Raw genomic sequence first — 19,148 nt, forward strand, 5'->3', positions numbered from 1 at the left:
CATGGTTACCTGGCTGGACAGCCAAGTCACAAACAAGAAGCTGCAGCTCCTGGAATCAGAAGGATAGCAGAGTGAAAGAAGGTGATGGGTGGAGAGGCTGCCAGAGGAGGGTGCAGCAGCTGGAAGGAGCTAATCTCCAGAGTTGCCAGGAAGAGGTGCCCTAGTTGTGAGTGCACTGGGTGACACCAGGCCATCATATAATATTAATAAATGGCTACAGACAGCTTCATATTTGTCTCAAGGTCTAAAGCCAAATACTACATTGGGAAAAACTTTCAAAGAGGCCTGTGTTCCATTTTCAAAAGCAATTTAAGCACTTAGAAGCCTACACACATTGATTTTCAAGGAGACACAGGCTTCTGAGGTTCTATCTCCATGGAGAAACAGACTGGAATAAACTGTTCTGGAATAGTGGACACACTATTCCAGAATAAAAGTCACTAAGAGGAGCAATTAATTAACCCATAATTAAGTGATTTTTATTCCAGGAGTGTTCACACAGTTGTTCCAGTCAATTTCTCCATGTAGACAAAGCCAATGTGTCTAAGTCACTTTGGAAAATTCATCATAGGCACTTTTGAAAGTTTTACGCACGCAGTTATTTTCAGTAAAAAGAAACCTTGTACCCAGTCCAGCAAACTTTATTCACCTGAGTAAATCTTACCCCTGTAATTGCTTCTCTTGATTTCAATGGTATCTCATGTGAGGTTTACAGGATAAGGAGTTTTATCTATCTGAAAATCAGAGATATCTTTGTGCTCACCTTCAATAACATGATCAGCTTCTTCAAATCCTTTCTGGACATTTCCTTTCTCAATCTTCCTTGAAGTCTCATAAAAAGATTGTTTCTCTATAGCTTCCTGGGAAAACATAGTTACACATTAAGGTTTCCTAGGAAGATAGTAGACCAAAATATTTCAACTATAGTGGTATCAGTACTTTTCTCTGGTCCAAGAGGATGTATGTGGGACAAAGCTGGCATGACCAGATGTCCCAATGTTATAGAGACAGTCTCGATATTCAGGGCTTTGTCTTATATAGACGCCTATTATTCCCCAACCTCATCCTGATTTTTTCACACTTGCTAAGTGGTCACCCTAGACAAAGCCAAGAAAACTGGCTTGAGACTAACTACATTTTTAATTGTAATGGCCTGTTAATATCTGAGGTAGGGCTGGTCAAAAATGTTCCATCTAAATTGTCAATTGACAGAAAATAGGGGTTTCAACACAAATATTGTGAAGTGTCTGCTTTCTGTGGAAAATTTTTTGGACCAGCTCCAATCTGGGTCCCTCCATGATCTGAAGATTTTATACCAAAGGCCACATCAATTATTTGACAGAGTCAGAAAATGAATAACTTTCAAATACAGTTTGTGAATTCACAAGATATACAAGAACTAAAACCCCCTCATACAATGCTCCAAAAACAAGAAGAGTTCCATTCAAGCTTTGTCAACAAAAGATATCTATAGTTTCTTCAACTCAGCATGAACAAATAAATGCCACTTTATATCTATACTGTCTGATAAACCCATTTCATGTTGCAAGTCACATGGATATGCAGTACCAGCCATTACAAAATTCACTAGAATCCCATGATAACTTTCACCAGGTTAGATCTTTAAATCCTTAGAATTCTTGTTAAAGTCTTGTAAGTATGGTGAGAAACCATTTGTTTTTCCTAGCCAGTGATGAATTTATGATTCGATATTGCCATTTGCTTTATGTTATCTTAAGGATAACTCTTTCAAAACATTAGAAACGCATGAAATACTTATACTCAGAGCTGTTCAGCTTTGGAAACTAGCTAATTGATTATTTTCATGGGGTTTATTCTCAGGGTGTCCAAGAGAAATGTCTAAAGTAAGTTTCAAGGGCCATTTCCTTAATTGGGTTAGCCTTAGAAAGGAGGCAAAATGTTCTGCAAAGTCTCACATAGAGGTTATGGAGTTAGAAGGCCCAATTTTCCTCTCACACCACTGTAAATAGGAATAACGCCAATGAAGTTGCACCTGTGTAAAGCAGGTGTGCAATCTGAATCAGACCCAAATGTACCAAATTCTCTGCTGGTGTACACCTGATGCAAACCCAATGACTTCACAGCGAGTGTGATATCTCACAGAACCTGGACCATTGCCTTTGTATTAGACAACATTGTATTTACTGGAGTATTCCTAGAATACTCAAGAAGCTGACTGAAGACATATATGAGCCATTAGTGATTATCTTGAAAAATTATGGAAGATGAGAGAGATCCCAGAGGACTGGAAAAGGGTACATATAGTGCCATCTATAAAGAGGGGAATAAGGCCAACCGGTGACAATTACAGATCAGTCAGTTTAACTTCAGTACCCAGAAAGATAATGCAGCAAACAATTAAGCAAGCAATTTGCAAACACCTTGAAGATAATAAGGTGATAAGTAACAATCAGCATGGATTTGTCAAGAACAAATCATGTCAAATCAGCCTAATAGCTTTCTTTGACAAGGTAACAAGCCTTGTGGATAGGGGGGAAACAGTAGATGTGGTATATCTTGACTTTAGTAAGGCTTTTGATTCTGTGTCTCATGACCTTTTCATAAAAAAAAATAGGGAAATACAACCTAGAAGGAGTTACTATAAGGTGGGTGTATAACTGGTTGGAAAATCATTCCCAGAGAAGTAGTAATCAGTGGTTCACTGTCAAGCTGGAAATGTTTATCAAGTGGAGTGCTGCAAAGATCAGTCCTGGGTCTGGTTCTGTTCAATATCTTCATCAGTGATTTAGATAATGGCATAGAGAGTACACTTAAAGAGTTTGCAACTGATACCATTCTGGGATGTATTATCAGGAGTCTTGTAAGCAACACACGAGAAGTAATTCTTCTGCTCTACTCCATGCTGATACGGCCTCAGCTGGAGTATTGGTTCCATTTCTGGTCACCACATTTCAGGAAAGATGTGGACAAATTGGAGAAAGTCCAGAAAAGAGCAACAAAAATGATTAAAGGACTAGGAAATACAATTTATGAGGGAAGACTGAAAAAATTGGGTTTGTTTAGTCTGGAGAAGAGACGATTGATGACATGAAACAGTTTTCAAGTACATAAAAGGTTGTTACAAGGAGAAGCGAGAAAAAATGTTCTCATTAACCTCTGAAGATAGGACAAGTAGCAGTAGGCTTAAATTGCAGTAAGGGAGGTTTAGGTTGACCATTAGAAAAAACTTCCTAACTGTCAGGGTAGTTATGCACTGGAATAAATTGCCCAGGGAGGCTGTGGAATCTCCAACATAGGAGGTTTTTAAGAGAAGGTTAGACAAACACTTGTCAGGGATGGTCTAGATAATACTTAGTCCTGCCCTGGGTGCAGAGGACTGGACTAGAAGACCTCCCTTCTAATCCTATGATTCTACTCCCAACCAATATAATATCAGAGATGTATTTTATTTTATTTAGGTTCATCTACCACACCCATCATGATAGAGCCATGTCACAAATGCTAAAAACATGAGTGACTAAATACGCAACAACCCAATTACCCATATTCAGGGAAACAGGACTAAAGCAGGCATTGTGGAATATTAGGGTGACTAACCATATGATCAAATCTGTGCCACCCTACCTGAATGGTGATAATAGGTGAGAGGTCTTCATATTTGATATTGATAGCTCTAGCAGCTCTTCGGGAATGTTCTTGTGTGTCTGCAACAACTCCACCAATGATGTGGCCAAAACAAGTGACCTATACATAAAAAGAGATTTAATACTCCCCATAATAAATCACTGAATTGATTTCTACTCTATTCTTTTTGTGCAACTTATTTTTTTTCGCGGAAATCAATTAAAACCAGCTTCAAGTATAGTGAGAAATATTCTGATTTTAGCTGTACTGGAGTAAATCCAGAATAATTTGTTGCCCCCAACCTGGAGCTTAAGATGCACCCAGACAGAGTAAAAATTAGTCCATGGAAGTCAGTAGGAGTTACTCATATCCTGTTGTATGAAAACCTGGCACAATCTATCCTTGGTAACTGGATTGGATGAGTTTATTGCAGCTGTCTGCACTTTAAGGAATAACATTCAGGGGCAGAAATCCTGGCCCCACCAAAGTTAATGTCAAAACTTCCACTGCCATCAAGGGAGTCAAGATTTCACTCCACATATTACAGAGAACTTCACCAGAAGTAAATAACTCCACAATCTACTGGCCCTTTATACACCATAGAGACAACCTTTACAAAAAAGGATAAGAAACTACATACCGTTTTATCAGCAAAAACAGTTTCATCATAACAAATCCCAGTGACGTTACTCCCAGGAATATCCTTAGCAGAGATGAAACACACAAAACCGGGGACACTCTGGGCTTCAGTTGTATCTATAGAACTAAAGAAGTGAATAAATCAAAGGGCAGATTATTTTTCGCATACATCTCACTTTAAACATGGAACATTAAAGATTCTACAGGGTCTGATTTTCTGCCCTGATTCTCTTGTCCTCTGTGCAGTCATTTACATGTGTGCAGGGTGGGTGTAGAACAATGCCAGATCAGAATGGTAACACTCTGTACTCCTTTTGCACAGGTGTAAATGGCTACATAAGGTACAGGACAGTGAAGAATCATGCCAACAGAATCTAGGGGACAGAATAGTCAAACACTTTGGGACTGGCTGGCTGTTGCAAATATTAAGAAATTAGTAGTACATAAAGGAATATATTAAGATCCTTTTACAATATGCTATTCTGAGAGATAAGTATCATTTACTACTACATGAATTGTTAACCATTTAGAGAATGCATACACAAAATATCGTAGTTAGATAAATAGATAGACAGAGAGAACTACTTGTAATAGGTTGGTTGGGGCAATTTTTCTGCTTGCCTGTACACCATTTATACTTGCCTGTAAGTGTGATTACAACTTAAAATCCTGTAAACAGTCTGACTAAATGGCAGTTTCAACAACTATTGTGTTGAATGACATTTAGCTAAATGTAATTTAGCTAAAACTTTTGTCTGTAGAATTTCATTTTTGCCTCTAGCCAGTCAAAGGTGCTTCCGTCATCAGTGAACTCAGTACACCAACATTTTCCAGGCTGCCAGACAAATGCATGCTAAAGGAGATGGGAATATCTATTATACTTATGGTTAATAGAGGAAATAACCATTAAATACCCATGCTGTGATTTTAATATATTGATTTCAAAGTGCTTTCTAAAAGTAGATATGCAGTATTATCTCTGTTTACTGTGGGGAACTGAAGCACAGAGACGTGGAGTGGCTTGCCTAAATTCACATAAGTAATCAATAGCAGAGGTAGGAACAGAATCCAGGTCTCTTGACTTCCAGTCTGATACCCAACCACTGGATTGATCATCTTCCCCAGACGCTACTGTAATATACAACTTTCAGATAAGACATAATTGTGAATTTCGACCTTCTGATCATTGTGTTTGTTAAAGATCCCATGGCACTTTTTTGCAAGAGATGGATTGTAATTTGATGTGATGGCCTATTACCCAAGTATACTCTGTCTACCTATATTCCCTCCCAGCTGCCATATCACACTCCAGTTATGACTATACAGCAACAGTGGCAGGATTGATCTCTGTGTATAGTTTGTAAAACCTGGGATTCCTTTGGGACAAAAGGTGCTACATAAATATAAAATAAGATCTATTTATCATCCACTGAGATGCAACAACAATATGACTTGTGGTCTGGAAGATAACATAAGGTTAGACCAATGGTCCACCTAACCCAGTATCCTGTCTTCCGCAAGTGGCCAATGTCAGGGGCTTCAGAGGGAATGAACAGAACAGGTAATTATCAAATGATCCATCCTCTATTGCCTATTCCCAGCTTCTGGCAAACAAAGGCTACAGACACTTCAGAGCATGGTTTTGCTTCCCTGCCCTTCCTGGCTAATAGCCACTGATGGACCTATCCTACATGAACTTATCTAGTTCTTTTTTTAACCCTGTTATACTCTTGGCCTTCACAACATCTTTGGCAAAGAGCTCCACAGATTGACTGTGTGTTGTGTGAAGGAATACTTCATTTTCTTTCTTTGAAACCTGCTGCCTTTTAATTTCATTTGGTGACCCCTAGTTCTTGTGTTATGAGAAGGAGTAAATAACACTTCCACACCAGTCATGATTTTATAGACCATATCCCTCATTAGTCATCTCTTTTCCAAGTCCCAGTTTTATTAATCTGTCCTTATATGGAAGATTTTCCATACCCCTAATCATTTTAGTTGCCTTTTCTGTACCTTTTCCAATTCTGATATATCTTTTTTGAGATGGGGCGACCAGATCTGCATGCAATATTGAAGACGTGGGCATACCAGGGATTTATAGAGAGGTAATACAATATTTTCTGTCTTATTATGTATCCTTTTCCTAATGATTCCCAACATTCCGTTAGCTTTTTTTATTGCTGCTGCACATTGAGCAGATGTTTTCAGAGAACTGTCCACAATGACTCCACAATCTCTTTCTTGAGTGGTAACAACCAACTTAGACCCCATCATTTTATACATATGGTTGGGATTATGTTTTCCAATGTGCATTACTTTGCATTTATCAACATTGAATTTCATCTGCCATTTTGTTGCCAACTCACTCAGTTTTGTGAGATCTCTTTGAAACTCTTTGCAGTCTGCTTTGGACTTAACTATCTTGAGTAGTTTTGTATCATCTGCAAATTTTGCCTCCTCACTATGTACCCTTTTTTCCAGACCATTTATGAATATGTAGAACAGTACTGATCCCAGTACAGAGCCCTGGGGGACATTACTATTTATCTCTCTCCATTCTGTAAACTGACCATTTGTTCCTACCGTTTGGTTCCTATCTTTTAACCAGTTACTGATCCAGGAGAAGACCTTCCCTCTTATCCCATGACCACTTACTTTGCTTAAGAGCCTTTGATGAGGGACCGTTCAAAGGCTTTCTGAAAATCTAGGTACACTGTATCCACTGGATCACCCTTGACTACCCCCTCAAAGAATTCTAATAGGTCAGTGAGGCATGATTTCTCTTTATAAAAGGGATGTTGACTCTTCAACAAATTGTGTTAATCTGTGTGTCTGATAATTCTCTTCTTTACTGTAGTTTCAACCAATTTGCCTGGTACAGAAGTTAGGTTTACCACCCTCTAATTGCCGGGATCGCCTTTGGCACTTTTTAAAAAAATTGGCATCACATTATCTATCCCTCAGTCATCTGGTACAGTATGCACAAGGGAAGTAGGCAAGGCACCCACCAGAAATTACTGTATACTGTAAGGCAACAATCCAGAATTGTTCTAGAGGGATAAATAAGATTGTCAGCTCCAGCTCTAAAGGCCACGTCTATGCTAAAATACAATTGTGTTTTGGAACCAGTTCATGATACTCTTTGACCAAGTTACAACATCAGTGGTTGAGTTATCACCACCTCGCAACTTCTTTCGCAAAAAGTGCGTCAACCGAGTTTGTGCAGCCATGACTGCCACACTGCCTGACTTGTATTAATGCATTCTGCGAAAAATCCAAGGAGCCACCCCATACTGCCTCAGGCAGGGCAAGAATACCCAAAGGAAACTCACACAGTAGTAAGTGGGGGTGTCCTGCCAGTAGAGAACAAGGAGAAAAAAGGACCACCCAACTCAGTTACACAGGCAAAGTTGGAGAGGATCCAGCCAACACTGAAAAATAAGTGTTCTTGTATAGAAGACATCATGTGCCAGGCTCAGACCACAGGCAAAAATGACACATGGTCAGTTGCCATGGTTACAACCTATGCATTAGCCATGCTGTGTGTGGACAAAACATGTCTGGAGCCAACTCTTTCTAATTAGTAAGGGATGTATATAATTTTGAAGTGTGTAAAGAGCTTTATTCCCATCATGAGAAACTCATTCATCCATTCAGTAATCATTACACTGAGGTCATGAGCCTGTCCAGAGCAGGTGCACAGTGTTAGTATTTAAATACAAGGTAAAAGAATGAAGAATGGCATGGGGCACAGAGGAACCCAATCCTGCATTACTAATGAATGCTGATGTGGAGCTACTAGTTGCTCCTGCCTAAAAGGTCAGCGTGTAGCTAACCATGTTCCAGCTGCACATGGAGGATGGCATTTAAGCCCACATATCCTCAGACAAACCCATTCTGTGCTCATCCCTCTCCCCATTTTTACCCTGCACTCTTGAGAATAAAAAAATGGAAGTGCAAAGGGCATGGGATTTCCTTCTGCTTAGTGCAGAGGACCTTGCCTAGTACTAAATTCACATCCATGCTGGAGCACAGCAATAACCTCACACTCACTGCTGTATGTCATGCGTGCATTAGCAGGAACGTTTTCTCTTTTTTAAAATAATATTTTCTTTAGGGCACAAGCAACTGCAACTTACAAAGCTCAACTAGTGATGCTCAATTAGCTAGAACTTCCTTGAAGAACCTCCTCCAGCCCAACAGGAATGCTGGGTACACAGTGCAAACTCCAGTGTACAGAAAGGGCACTTACATAATTTTGGCATGGGCTTTTTTGCTGGTGACCAGTGTTAAGTAGAGTTCATTTTCGTAGTGAGGTATGTCATCACAGTAGACAGCCTCTCCACATGCCTGTTTGGCTGCTGAAAGGTGCATCAGGGGCCGTCCCACCATATCTTCCACAGATTGTCCTGCAGGCACTTCCTATAACAAACACACACTATATATCTTTGCTTGTACCGTAGGATACCCAGATGTTGAGACTGGAGGGTTGGGGGAAGGTGTTTCATGTGACGGTGACGAGGGAAATAAGAAGTAGTTGAAGTGTGGAAGGGGGAAGTGAATGTGGGTGAGTGAGTATGAGAGTGGAACAGGATGATGCTGTAGTGCAGAAAGAGGTGGGGCAGGGGAATTCAGCTTAAAGACCACTCTAAGCTAAGGAGAAGAGAAGGGTTAGAAGAGTTCTTTGATGTGACTCAACAGCTTGAAGGGAAGGCTAGCATGGGAGAGTGCAAATTTAAAAGCATCTTCCCCACTCTCCGCTGAGCAGAACTGGCCATGTGTGGAGGGTTAATGTGAGCAGGCGGGGGTGTATGTGGATATGAAGTCAAAGGCAGAAGGGAGCAGCTCAAGAGCTTTGGGAAGCAGAAAAGCAGTTTTGAATTGAATTTGGAACTGGATGGCTAGCCAGTGAATTTGACAAGGACAGGGGAAGTAGGCGACTGAATGGAAAGAGCTTTCTGGCTTCAGCCTGCTGGGATTCATACACTCAGGACAGGTCTATTCTAGAAGTGCTACATCGGCGCAGCTGCACTGATGCAGCTGTGCCACAGTAGCGCATCTTGTGAAGACACTGTCTACCAACAGAAGAGCGCTCTCTCATCAGCATAATTACTCCACCTCCATGAAAGGCAGAAGCTATGTTGACGGGTGAGCATCTCAACCAACATAGCTCCGGTGTGGACAGCGCTTAGGTTGCTGTAACTTGTCACTCAGGGGAGTCTTTTTCACACCTCTGAGTGACACAAGTTAGATTGACTTAAGCAATAGTGTAGATCTGCCCTCAGACAATAAAGTTTCTGGGAAACTAAGGGAGAGAACTTTATAGTACTCAAGTAAGGAAGTGCTTAAAGCCTGAATAAAGATCTCAACCATGACAGAATCCAGGCAAGGATAAACACCCAGCAAATAGAATACAGTGAGTCTGGAGTCACAGAGGAGAGACGCCTGGACCGTGTGCATATCACTGCTTACTTGGAAAAGCTGTACGCTGGCAGCAGGATCTTTGTGAAACACTTCAGTGGCACTCACATATCTGGAGGACACCAGCTCATCAAGGTCATTCTGCCAAAGACATGTTAAAAAATGATGAACCCTTTATCTGTTTTCTGTTTCCCTTTTCTGTCTCCCCCAGACAGGCTCTGGCCTTCTGCTTTTTTTCCACCTAACTTTCAGCCCAGACAGTGCATTTTCACCTCTAGCATGGCTCACTCAATCTGCCTATGTAACCCATCAATTCAGTGGTGTGATGTGGCCCCCTTTAGAGGCTGATCCACATAAAGGAGTTAGAGTGCTGCCACTTTAGCTCAGACAGAGGCTTTTGCTCTTAGCACAGAAAGTCCAGGGTTCAATCCCAATAGGCTCATCCATCTTTGTGCAATGCAAGAGGCAACGTTGTCACAGGCCCCCGTGGACACCAATAGCCCTGACACCAGTGCATGGAGAAGGCAGAAATCTGAGAACCCCCTTGACTGACCAATGTGCCACAGAGCAAAACCCACTGTAGGAGAAGTGAGGTGGATGGGCCAGGGTTGAGCTAGTGGATCTGCTATGCAGATGCTCTGATCTCTACCCTTCACAGAAGGAGCATCACAGCCACAGCAGCTATTACAACACAGAGTGGCCTGGCAGAATGGATTCCTTCTGCATGCTCCCACAACACTCCCCAGCACAGCATTTGGCCCTATGTGCTGAGAATCTGTCCACTCTGTGTTCAGTTCCATTGTGTAGTCTTTTATTTAGCCCTCTGTATTCCAACCCCAGCTAAGAGGAGAGCAGCACTCACATTCCCATTGAATTTCATGTTTAATTTCTGAAGCACCAGCAGAAAAAATTTAAAGAAGAAACTGAGCGTGAGCGTAAGTCGGAAATCCACCATCCCTCCTGGGGCTGACGGGGGCAGTTTCATCTCCTCTGCCAACAAGCGGCAGGCTTCCTGCAGCAGATTGTCATTCCACTCTCTGCACAGGAACAAACAAACAAACAAACAAACAATAATATGGAGCACTTCCATAGCATTCTACATTGTCAAAACATTTGCCAGCTAACTAACTAATCCTTCCAACAGCTCAGCATGACATCCTCACAAATGACAACTCTCTGTCTCCTTACATTCCTTACCCCAAGAGAACTCCCATTGAAGAAAAATAGGAAAAAGTAAGAGATGATGCAACTATGCAGTGCTCTGCAACTGCATAACTGAAACCATTTCTCCATAGTATCTACTCTCCTTCTGCTCTCTAAAACACTTCCTTCGTAGCCACAGTAGCAATGATATAATCAATAGTATAATCAACAATAATTATGTTCCAACAGAATGCTTTTCCATCAAAAGATGCTGATTTGATAAAACTGAAAGGTTCCATGGGAATGTATCGATTTTATCAACATTTTCTATTGGGAATTATCAAAATGTTTCATTTCAACTTTGTTTTGATTATATATTATCTAAAAGTGACAAGGAAATATATTGGATTATTTCATTTCACTAAAAATTCTGAAATTTCTGCTTTTCATCTTGATTCAGGACTAAACAAAATTTTAAAATCTCAGAATTTCTAAGGAAAAGAATTCTGGTTTTGACCATCTCAATCAGCGTATTCAAACAAACAGTGGCAGCCCTAAAACATGGCCATGGCTTAATGAAATTGCATCAGTGACAGACTCCATGTTTCTTTGAGAGTGCTTTAAGTGTTGCAAGGAGTACTGGAAATCATGAGATCATGAAGGGATCTCGGTAAGGTCAGACAAGCACCCAGATCTATCAAGGGTTTTATCCAAACTTCTCACTCTTCTGTCTCTTGCTTTTCATTACCTCTTAGAGGTACAGTAAGTGAGGATTCAGAAAATGTGGCCACCTACTATAAAAATAACCCTTTAAAATGAACACTGTTGCAGTAAGAGGCCCGTCTATGCTAGAAGATCAGATTATGATTCTCCTACCTGTTGATGAGCTCCTGGCAAGTTTTTATTGCCAGTACAGTTGTGGGAGCCATTCCTCCATAGCTCAGCTTAATCTCTTGGACTCGGTTGCTATCTTCTTGAAAAAGGACTCTCATTCCACAGGTCACTATAGCAATGTCATCCTCCCGACGGGAAGCTTGCTTGAAGGCTGAGAAATACTCATGCTAAGAAAGGGGGAAAATTTTGTTCTCAACTTTGGTCACAAGGCCACAAGGGCAGCAGAATGTGGACAGCCTGCTAATCTATCCCTATGATGGAGAGCTGACTTTGCATTCTGAATGAGGAATCATCCTTCACACAAGACCATTTTTCACGATTCAGGGCTGGGTGATAGGCTACCTAAGAAATGACCAATCCACCCGGTGCTCTTATAAAGACATTCAATCTTCCTGGGAAAGTTTGAAAACTATTGGCGGATATTCTGTTGCTACCTGTCCTCTCTCTTCTCTAGATATGGAAAAGAAATGACTGACTATAGAATTTTCACACTAGACTGTATGAGTAACTGATTTTTTGGCTCACTGGCCAAACCAAAAAAATATTTTTAAAATTTTAAAAAAATGTTTGCCAAACCAAAATGTTGAAAAAAATTTGTTTTGTGTCAAACAAAATATTTCATTCAAAACTAAACATTTCATTTATGATTGAAGGCACATGACTTATGAGGAGACGCTGAGGGAAATGGTCTTATTTAGTCTGCAGAAAAGAAGAGTGAAGGGAATTTGATAGCAGCCTTCAACTACCTGAAGGTGGGGGGGGGGAGGTTCCAGGGAGGATGGAGCTAGGTTGTTCTTAGTGATGACAGATGACAGAACTAGGAGCAATGGTCTCAAGTTGCAGTGGAGGAGGTCTAGGTTGGATATTAGGAAAAACGTTTTCACTAGGAGGGTGGTGAAGCACTGGAATGAGTTACCTAGGGAGGTGGTGGAATCTCCATGCTTAGAGGTTTTTAAGGCCTGGCTTGACAATGCCCTGGCTGGGATGATTAAGTTGGGGCTGGTCCTTCTTTGAGCAGGGGGTTGGACACTAGATGACCTCCTGAATTCCCTTACAACGCTAAGCTTCTATGATTCTATTATTTTGGTTTTGAGATTTTTACCTTTTAAAAAAATTTAATAAATGAAAAGTCATTTCTATTTCAAACAATCAAACCATTTCAACAGAAAATGTCAAAATGAAATGCTTTGGGTTTTTTGCGATTTTTTTAACATTATTTTTTGACCAAAACAATTTGGCAAATTCGACATGAATTCACTAAATGTTTGGGTCACCAGCTCTGCAGTTTTCAGGGGAAAAAAAGTTTCAGATGAAATATTTCACCCAGCTCTATTTCCTTCTCTCAACAATTTCATCTTTTCCTCATGTTAATTAGACACAGATCAGATTTAAAAAAAAAAAAAAAAAAAACCTAGATCCAAATAACCCCAAATCTTTGAAATTTGAACTCAAAAACAGAACTAAATTTCACACCCGACTCCCAGCTCTAAAATGGGTCAGACTAAGAACATGGATCAAAACACCTTTAACTTGTTTCTATGCTTTGTTCTCCAGGGCTTTATCCAATGTAGTTTATGTCTCCAGCAATGAGGCTTCCACCGTTCCCTTTGCTTTTAAAAAAAAATCTCAGAAACTGTTCTCTTCAGCAAATCCCAGCACCTGGAATGGACTTCCTGTGTCTCTCCAACTCATTGGATCTTTGCCTCATTCCAAAATATTCCTCTTCTCTCTTGCTTCCATCTCTGAATTTCTGTCTATTCCTTATAACTAACTGCTCAAAGTTTTCACCATACAAGCCACATTTTCAGGTAGGCTCCATTAATGAACTTATAAAAACTGCAGGTGGATCAAGGTGTGCACTCAAAGGCTAACATGAATGTGTGTGAAGCATGCAATTACATATGCAATTTCTGAAATGCTGAGCTAAATGCAAATTAATAGAAACCTACTAAACGTTTGGGCCAGATCCATAGTTAAGGTATCAGTATAGTTCCAGAGGCACAAAGGAACCCAATCCTGCATTACCAGGACTGCTGATATGTGGCTACAAGTTACTCCTGCCTAAAACGTCAGCATGCAGCTAAACTTGTCCACACTGCACACGGAGGATGGCATTTGACCCATGGAATAAGGGAGCAGGTGGGCAAGGAGCTTGTGACTTTCTTCTGCCCAGTGCAGAGGACTTTGCCAAGCACTTGACTCACATCCATGTTGGAGCACAACAGCCTGACATTTCCTTCTGTGCACCATGAGTGGACTAGCAGGAACTTTGTCTTTTTCAGAATATTTTCTTTAGGGCACAAATTGCTGCAACATACAAAGTTCCCCAGTTCACCTGCAACTAATGATGATCAATGTGTACAAATAATGCCAGTTTCAACTAGCTGATGTGCAGCCCTTGGTTCATATTTGACCTAGTCTTTCCCTGTCATGCAAGGTATGAGAGACTCCCACTGAAATTACTAGTATCCTGCAGTAAGCAAAGAATCAGACACTTTATATCAGTCTTTTCAGTAGTTTGCTGTAAAGCGTGTTCAGTGATGGCATGTACGCAAGACACTGAACAGCAGAAAGTTCTGTGCAGTTAATTATCCCCCAGCAACAGCAGCCAGAAGTTATTCCTTTATTGTCTGTAATGAGTGCTGTCTCTCCAGGGCCGGGTTTTGTGCATTACTGAAGATGCACAGCTGAAGTGTTCCTTGAATGCATCTTTCCACACATAGCCCTAATTAGTGGGCAGCCTGCAGATAATATGAGAGCAGCATGTATTGGTGTCCTCCCTGCAAGAGCATCTCATTCTGCTACTTTGCTTGTTAAGCTAATTAACTATCGAAGAAGAGGAAATGCAGCCTCTGTCCTCACTTTGTATTTCAATGGAGCTTTGCAGTAATGAAATTACAATGAGAGATTGACACTCAGCAAATCTCCTGCAGATTCCATATCTGAGGCTGGCTTCACTGCCCAAAAGGTGCAGCTTTTACAGTCAGATAACTAACACAAGCTAAACAAGGCACCTGCAGTTTACACCATCCTCTAGCTAGGCAAGGTCAACCCTATGCCCCCCAACCCTTAGCTGACCTTTCCTACACTACCCTACTGTAAAACTATGGTGCCTTGTCTCCACTAGGATTTTACAGTGGGATAGCTAACAAGCATTAATCATCTTACAGTAAAAAAACATATCTTTTTGAGCAGTGAAGATAAAGGGAGAAGTGGTCAGCAGGAGTTACAAATCTAAATCAAATTACCCTCTTCTTTCCCCTCACCCACGTGTTGAATGGCAGCACCCCCAGATTGCACCACATTAAAAATGCCAACTCAATGGACAAAATGGTAACAGCCAGTGTTCACATTTTCAGGGATATCGCTGCCACATGGGCTTCTTCTCCCATCAGTCACCACAAAGGAGAGAGGCCAGTGGAGATATCCAACACCACAATTACAATTAGAGGACAATAATGTGAGAGATGAAGGAGCAGTTGGTTGTCACCCTTTGAACATTCTCCTGCAGGGTAAACCCATTTACATCATGAAGCTGTGATACCATGTGTGGGTACAGAGCTCATCATCAAGGTGAAAAGATCCCAAAGTGCAGGTATACAAAGTAGAGGGATCAACATTCACCATTGAAATGTCATCTCCATGGGATGGCAACACTGAACAACAGTACAAATTGCTGAACACAGGGCCTGAATCTCTATTTTGTTACACCAGCTTTACACTGGTGTGACACCAGTGAAATCAACAGAATTATACCAGTATAAAACTGATGTGGCACAATGGAATATCAGGTCTTTCAGATTGTGCTAAACCAGCCTTTCTTTAACTTGCTCTACTAATTTCCAGAAAATTGTGATTCCAGAACACCTTGACTGCCACTTAAAAAAGGGAAAATCCTCCTCCCAAAATTCATCCATTGAAGAACTTTAGTTTTGCTGAGCTGATCTCCATAAGCCAAAGACCCATCGAGAGCTCATAATCTGCAGAATTCAAAAGTTGCTTTGGTTTTTCAAGATCAGCTGGTGACCATCTAGCATGACATAAAGTGAGAAGAGATCATTGTGATCATATAGTCTCACCTCCTATATAACACAGACCATAGAACATCCCCAAAATAAAAGAATAGCTTTTACTAAAACATCCAGTATTGACTTAAAAATTGTCAGTGATGGAGAATCCACCACAATCCTTGGTAAATTGTTCCAATGGTTAATTACACAAGAACTGTATTTGAATCTGCAAGAATGTTAAACTAGCACATTTTGATAGATCTAAACTTACTTGAAAACAAACAAAAAAAAAGCCCCAAAACACTCTGGTGAAATGTTCTGTTGATCTGATTACTTCCAGTACTAGTTAAATGCCTGCATTTTGGCAGGCTCCTCTCTATTTTCACTTATGTACAGCTGTATATTTCTCCATAATGCCTGCTTCCCCATGTCAGCATTACTCATTATAGCTCACAACTTCACTGGTCAACTGATCAATGCTCTGGTACTTTACCTCTCAAGTTGTCATCTTGCTCCTTATCGAGATGGAACTGAAACACAAGACTCCTTCACAGTGCAAGTAGAATTGTTTTTCACAATTAACTCGCGGTGAAGAGTAAAAAAAAAACAGCTTTGATCCTTTAGTGGTGAACTGGCTGAGGATAACAAGTGCAGCATGGGATTTTCTCAGGGAAATATCTTTTGTTAGACTAGCCAAAACACTGGGAAGAAAAACCTTTCACATTCTCCCACCCACCTCCTAGAAAATCATTCAGAAGGAGTAGAGATGTTCATTAAACTTAAAGTTCATTTTAAAAACTTGTATTTTCAGATAGCTTCAGAAGAAAATATTCTCAACAGTTAAAAATATTCCATTCATTTCCATTGGCTTGTTTTTATCTTCTATCTTTTATCTTTATTACTTACATTTCTTGATAGCCTAAGAGGTTAAGTGGAGAAGATCTATAGTTTCTAGTGGACAGACACAAGAAGAGACTTAAATAATGTTTGGAGTCCCCCATCTAGTGGCTGGACTTACTGACTGGGCATCTTGCATATTACCATAGCCAAAACTGAAAACAGAACACTTGTGATTCAGAGGGCAGCAGCTGTTCTACTAGGCTGTTCTAAAAATGACCTTCCTTCTAGCTGACCCAGTAGGGGCTAATTAAGCACATCTCTGCTGGAAGTCAGTCTTCAAGGAAAGGTTAGTTTAGACGCATTAGGCACTTTTGGGTCCCCTATAGAATAACACCAGCTCAGCTTTACACAGCCATTAGACTATTGTTAATTCCAGCATCTCACCTTCCTAGTGTAAGGCATCTCAATGGAGAGCAATATCTCCTGAGGCTTTAGCACTGTCTTTCTGTAACCAGTAAAGAACTTTTCATCCATTCTTACAGTCCTTTTGCCCTCTGTATAACAAGGAGAGGAAAGAGAAAAACATGGTTGGGTGAGTATATCAGGCAATACTCTCCCATTTAATCCAAGTAAATAATTATCATCAGGCATGTAAAGAGGACCTTGCAGTTACATAAACTAAATTCGATCTGATAATCAGTTATTTTACTTCTTAATTTCTAACTCTTTTCAGTCAAATCCTGAAGTACTTCCGCAAATTCTATTCAGTCCTTATGCAGGCACAATTTCCACTGACTTCTGTGGGAGCTTTGCCTGCACTAGGACTGAGTTAAACAGGAAATAAATACTTTGGGGTGTGTCCCTTTGATTCTAATTCATTCCAAACATCCAAGTGAATCAGTTTCCAGCACCCCAATCTGGGCTGTGTGAATAAATGATTTTTCAGTTTGCTCGCCATTCCAAAACATTGGGAAAAAAATCATTTTGGGTTGACCCAAACACATCATTTTTCAAAATGTTCAGCAAGTCAATAAATAAATAAAACAAACAAACAATTTGGTTTCAATTTCAAACCTCTTTTACTTTTTAAATTAAACTGGAAGAAAACTGACTTTTTTAGAATTATTTTTTTCCTTAAAGAATGGAGGTTTTGGCTGAAAGAAATCGGCAAAACTGATGCAAATTCCCAGTGTTGTTTGCAGTGTAGTTGTAGCCGCATTGGTTCCATCATATCAGATCTGAAGAAGAGCTCTGTGTAGCTCAAAAGCTTGCCTCTCTCACCAACAGAAGTTGGTCCAAATAAAAGATATTGCCTCTCCCACCTTGTCTCACAAATATATTTTGGTGTTATTGAATCTTTATTCTTTTCCCAAAAACAGTTTTGGTTGAAAAATTTCATCCAGCACTAATCCCAATGTGCATTTTTCACCACTCACTGGAGCACATTACAAACCAGCACTTTTTCTTAATTCCCAAAACGATCCTATTTAAACAAACTCCTTTAATATCTTCAGAACAGCAAATACTATATAAGATTTTTATCATGTTTAAGTATGAAAAGTCAGGCACCATCCCTGATCTCAAAGACCCACAGGAATCATGGAACTATGGTGATAGAAACATGGACTTCACTCCCACAGTCACCATAATCCCTTTACTTCTTCCTCAGGAATGGACCTTTTCAGTTAATTTTCTGTGTGTGGGGGGAGGGATGGCGGGGGGCAAAGTAGTGGGGATTCCTTTGATCATCTGCCATAGCAAATGCAAAAGGGATTCTGTACTGAATCTGTTGAATATCGATAGCCCAGTTGTTCTCCCTGGCTCTTTAGTGCCCAGAAAGACTAAAACAGAGCCCCTAATGTTAACACAGTGGGTTTTTTCCCTATGTTCTGGCCTGGATTAAATAGGCATGGGAAAGAATTACTGATTACACTACATCCCTCAATGTCAGTTAGAACTTTGAATAAACTCACCATTTGACACCAAAGTCAATTTACTGCCACATGCCATAAACACAGGATTGAGGTCAGAAATTGGACTAGCAGTCATTATATTTCCCCCAAGAGCCTGGAATAAAGTAGACCAAATGCATGGATTAGAAGACAGCTGGAAGATATGGCTAGTGCAGCTTTGCTATCTAGCACTGATTCAAATGTAACTCTAGAGTTTGACTAGATTTAGGTTTCTTTTGATACCATGACAATTTTAGGGCCTTAATTCAATTCCAGTGCTGAACACTCAAGACCCACAGAGCTCGTATCAGTCCTAATCAACAGAGGCATTTGACCAAAATGGCTTTCAAGGATGGTCCTTAGCTGAACATAAAAGAAAGCCTCATGCGCTAATCATTCATGACAATGGTTCCAAAATTCAAATATTGGAACCATGATCAAGGGCTCAATCCTGCCAGGTGCTGAGTACCTCCTGAGAAATGCTGAATGGCTCAGTTCCCATTGGCTGCGGTGGGAATTGGGGGCACTCAGAATCTTTCAGCATGAAGTCCTATGTTAGATTTATCCGCCTGCTTTAAAAGTGATTCTTATTCAACAGCTCTCTGGACCCCAAAAAACATAGCCCTAGGTAACTTGCAAAGCA

At 40.4% G+C, this 19,148-nt stretch overlaps 1 protein-coding gene across 7 annotated transcripts in view; it reads right to left on the reverse strand.

The window, feature by feature from the left end:
- Nucleotides 1-19,148, reverse strand: part of XDH (xanthine dehydrogenase) — a 72,369-nt gene that overhangs the window by 24,148 nt on the left and 29,073 nt on the right. For all 7 annotated transcript variants that reach the window (XR_010922964.1, XM_067564825.1, XM_067564829.1 and 4 more), the window contains exons 13-21: nt 18,527-18,620; nt 16,998-17,107; nt 11,686-11,870; nt 10,529-10,703; nt 9,718-9,807; nt 8,498-8,667; nt 4,247-4,370; nt 3,607-3,726; nt 764-860 (exon numbers count right to left, since the gene is read on the reverse strand). Coding sequence is in view for 6 of the 7 variants with exons in the window: in XM_067564825.1 (XP_067420926.1) it covers nt 764-860; nt 3,607-3,726; nt 4,247-4,370; nt 8,498-8,667; nt 9,718-9,807; nt 10,529-10,703; nt 11,686-11,870; nt 16,998-17,107; nt 18,527-18,620 (1,165 nt within the window). In the remaining variant the exon portion in view is untranslated. The remainder of the gene's footprint in view (nt 1-763; nt 861-3,606; nt 3,727-4,246; nt 4,371-8,497; nt 8,668-9,717; nt 9,808-10,528; nt 10,704-11,685; nt 11,871-16,997; nt 17,108-18,526; nt 18,621-19,148) is intronic.

This window comes from Emydura macquarii, unplaced genomic scaffold, assembly GCF_026122565.2.
Source record: "Emydura macquarii macquarii isolate MOO-44397 ecotype Brisbane River unplaced genomic scaffold, CSIRO-AGI_Emac_v2 contig_2676, whole genome shotgun sequence".
Taxonomy (NCBI): Eukaryota; Metazoa; Chordata; order Testudines; family Chelidae; genus Emydura; species Emydura macquarii.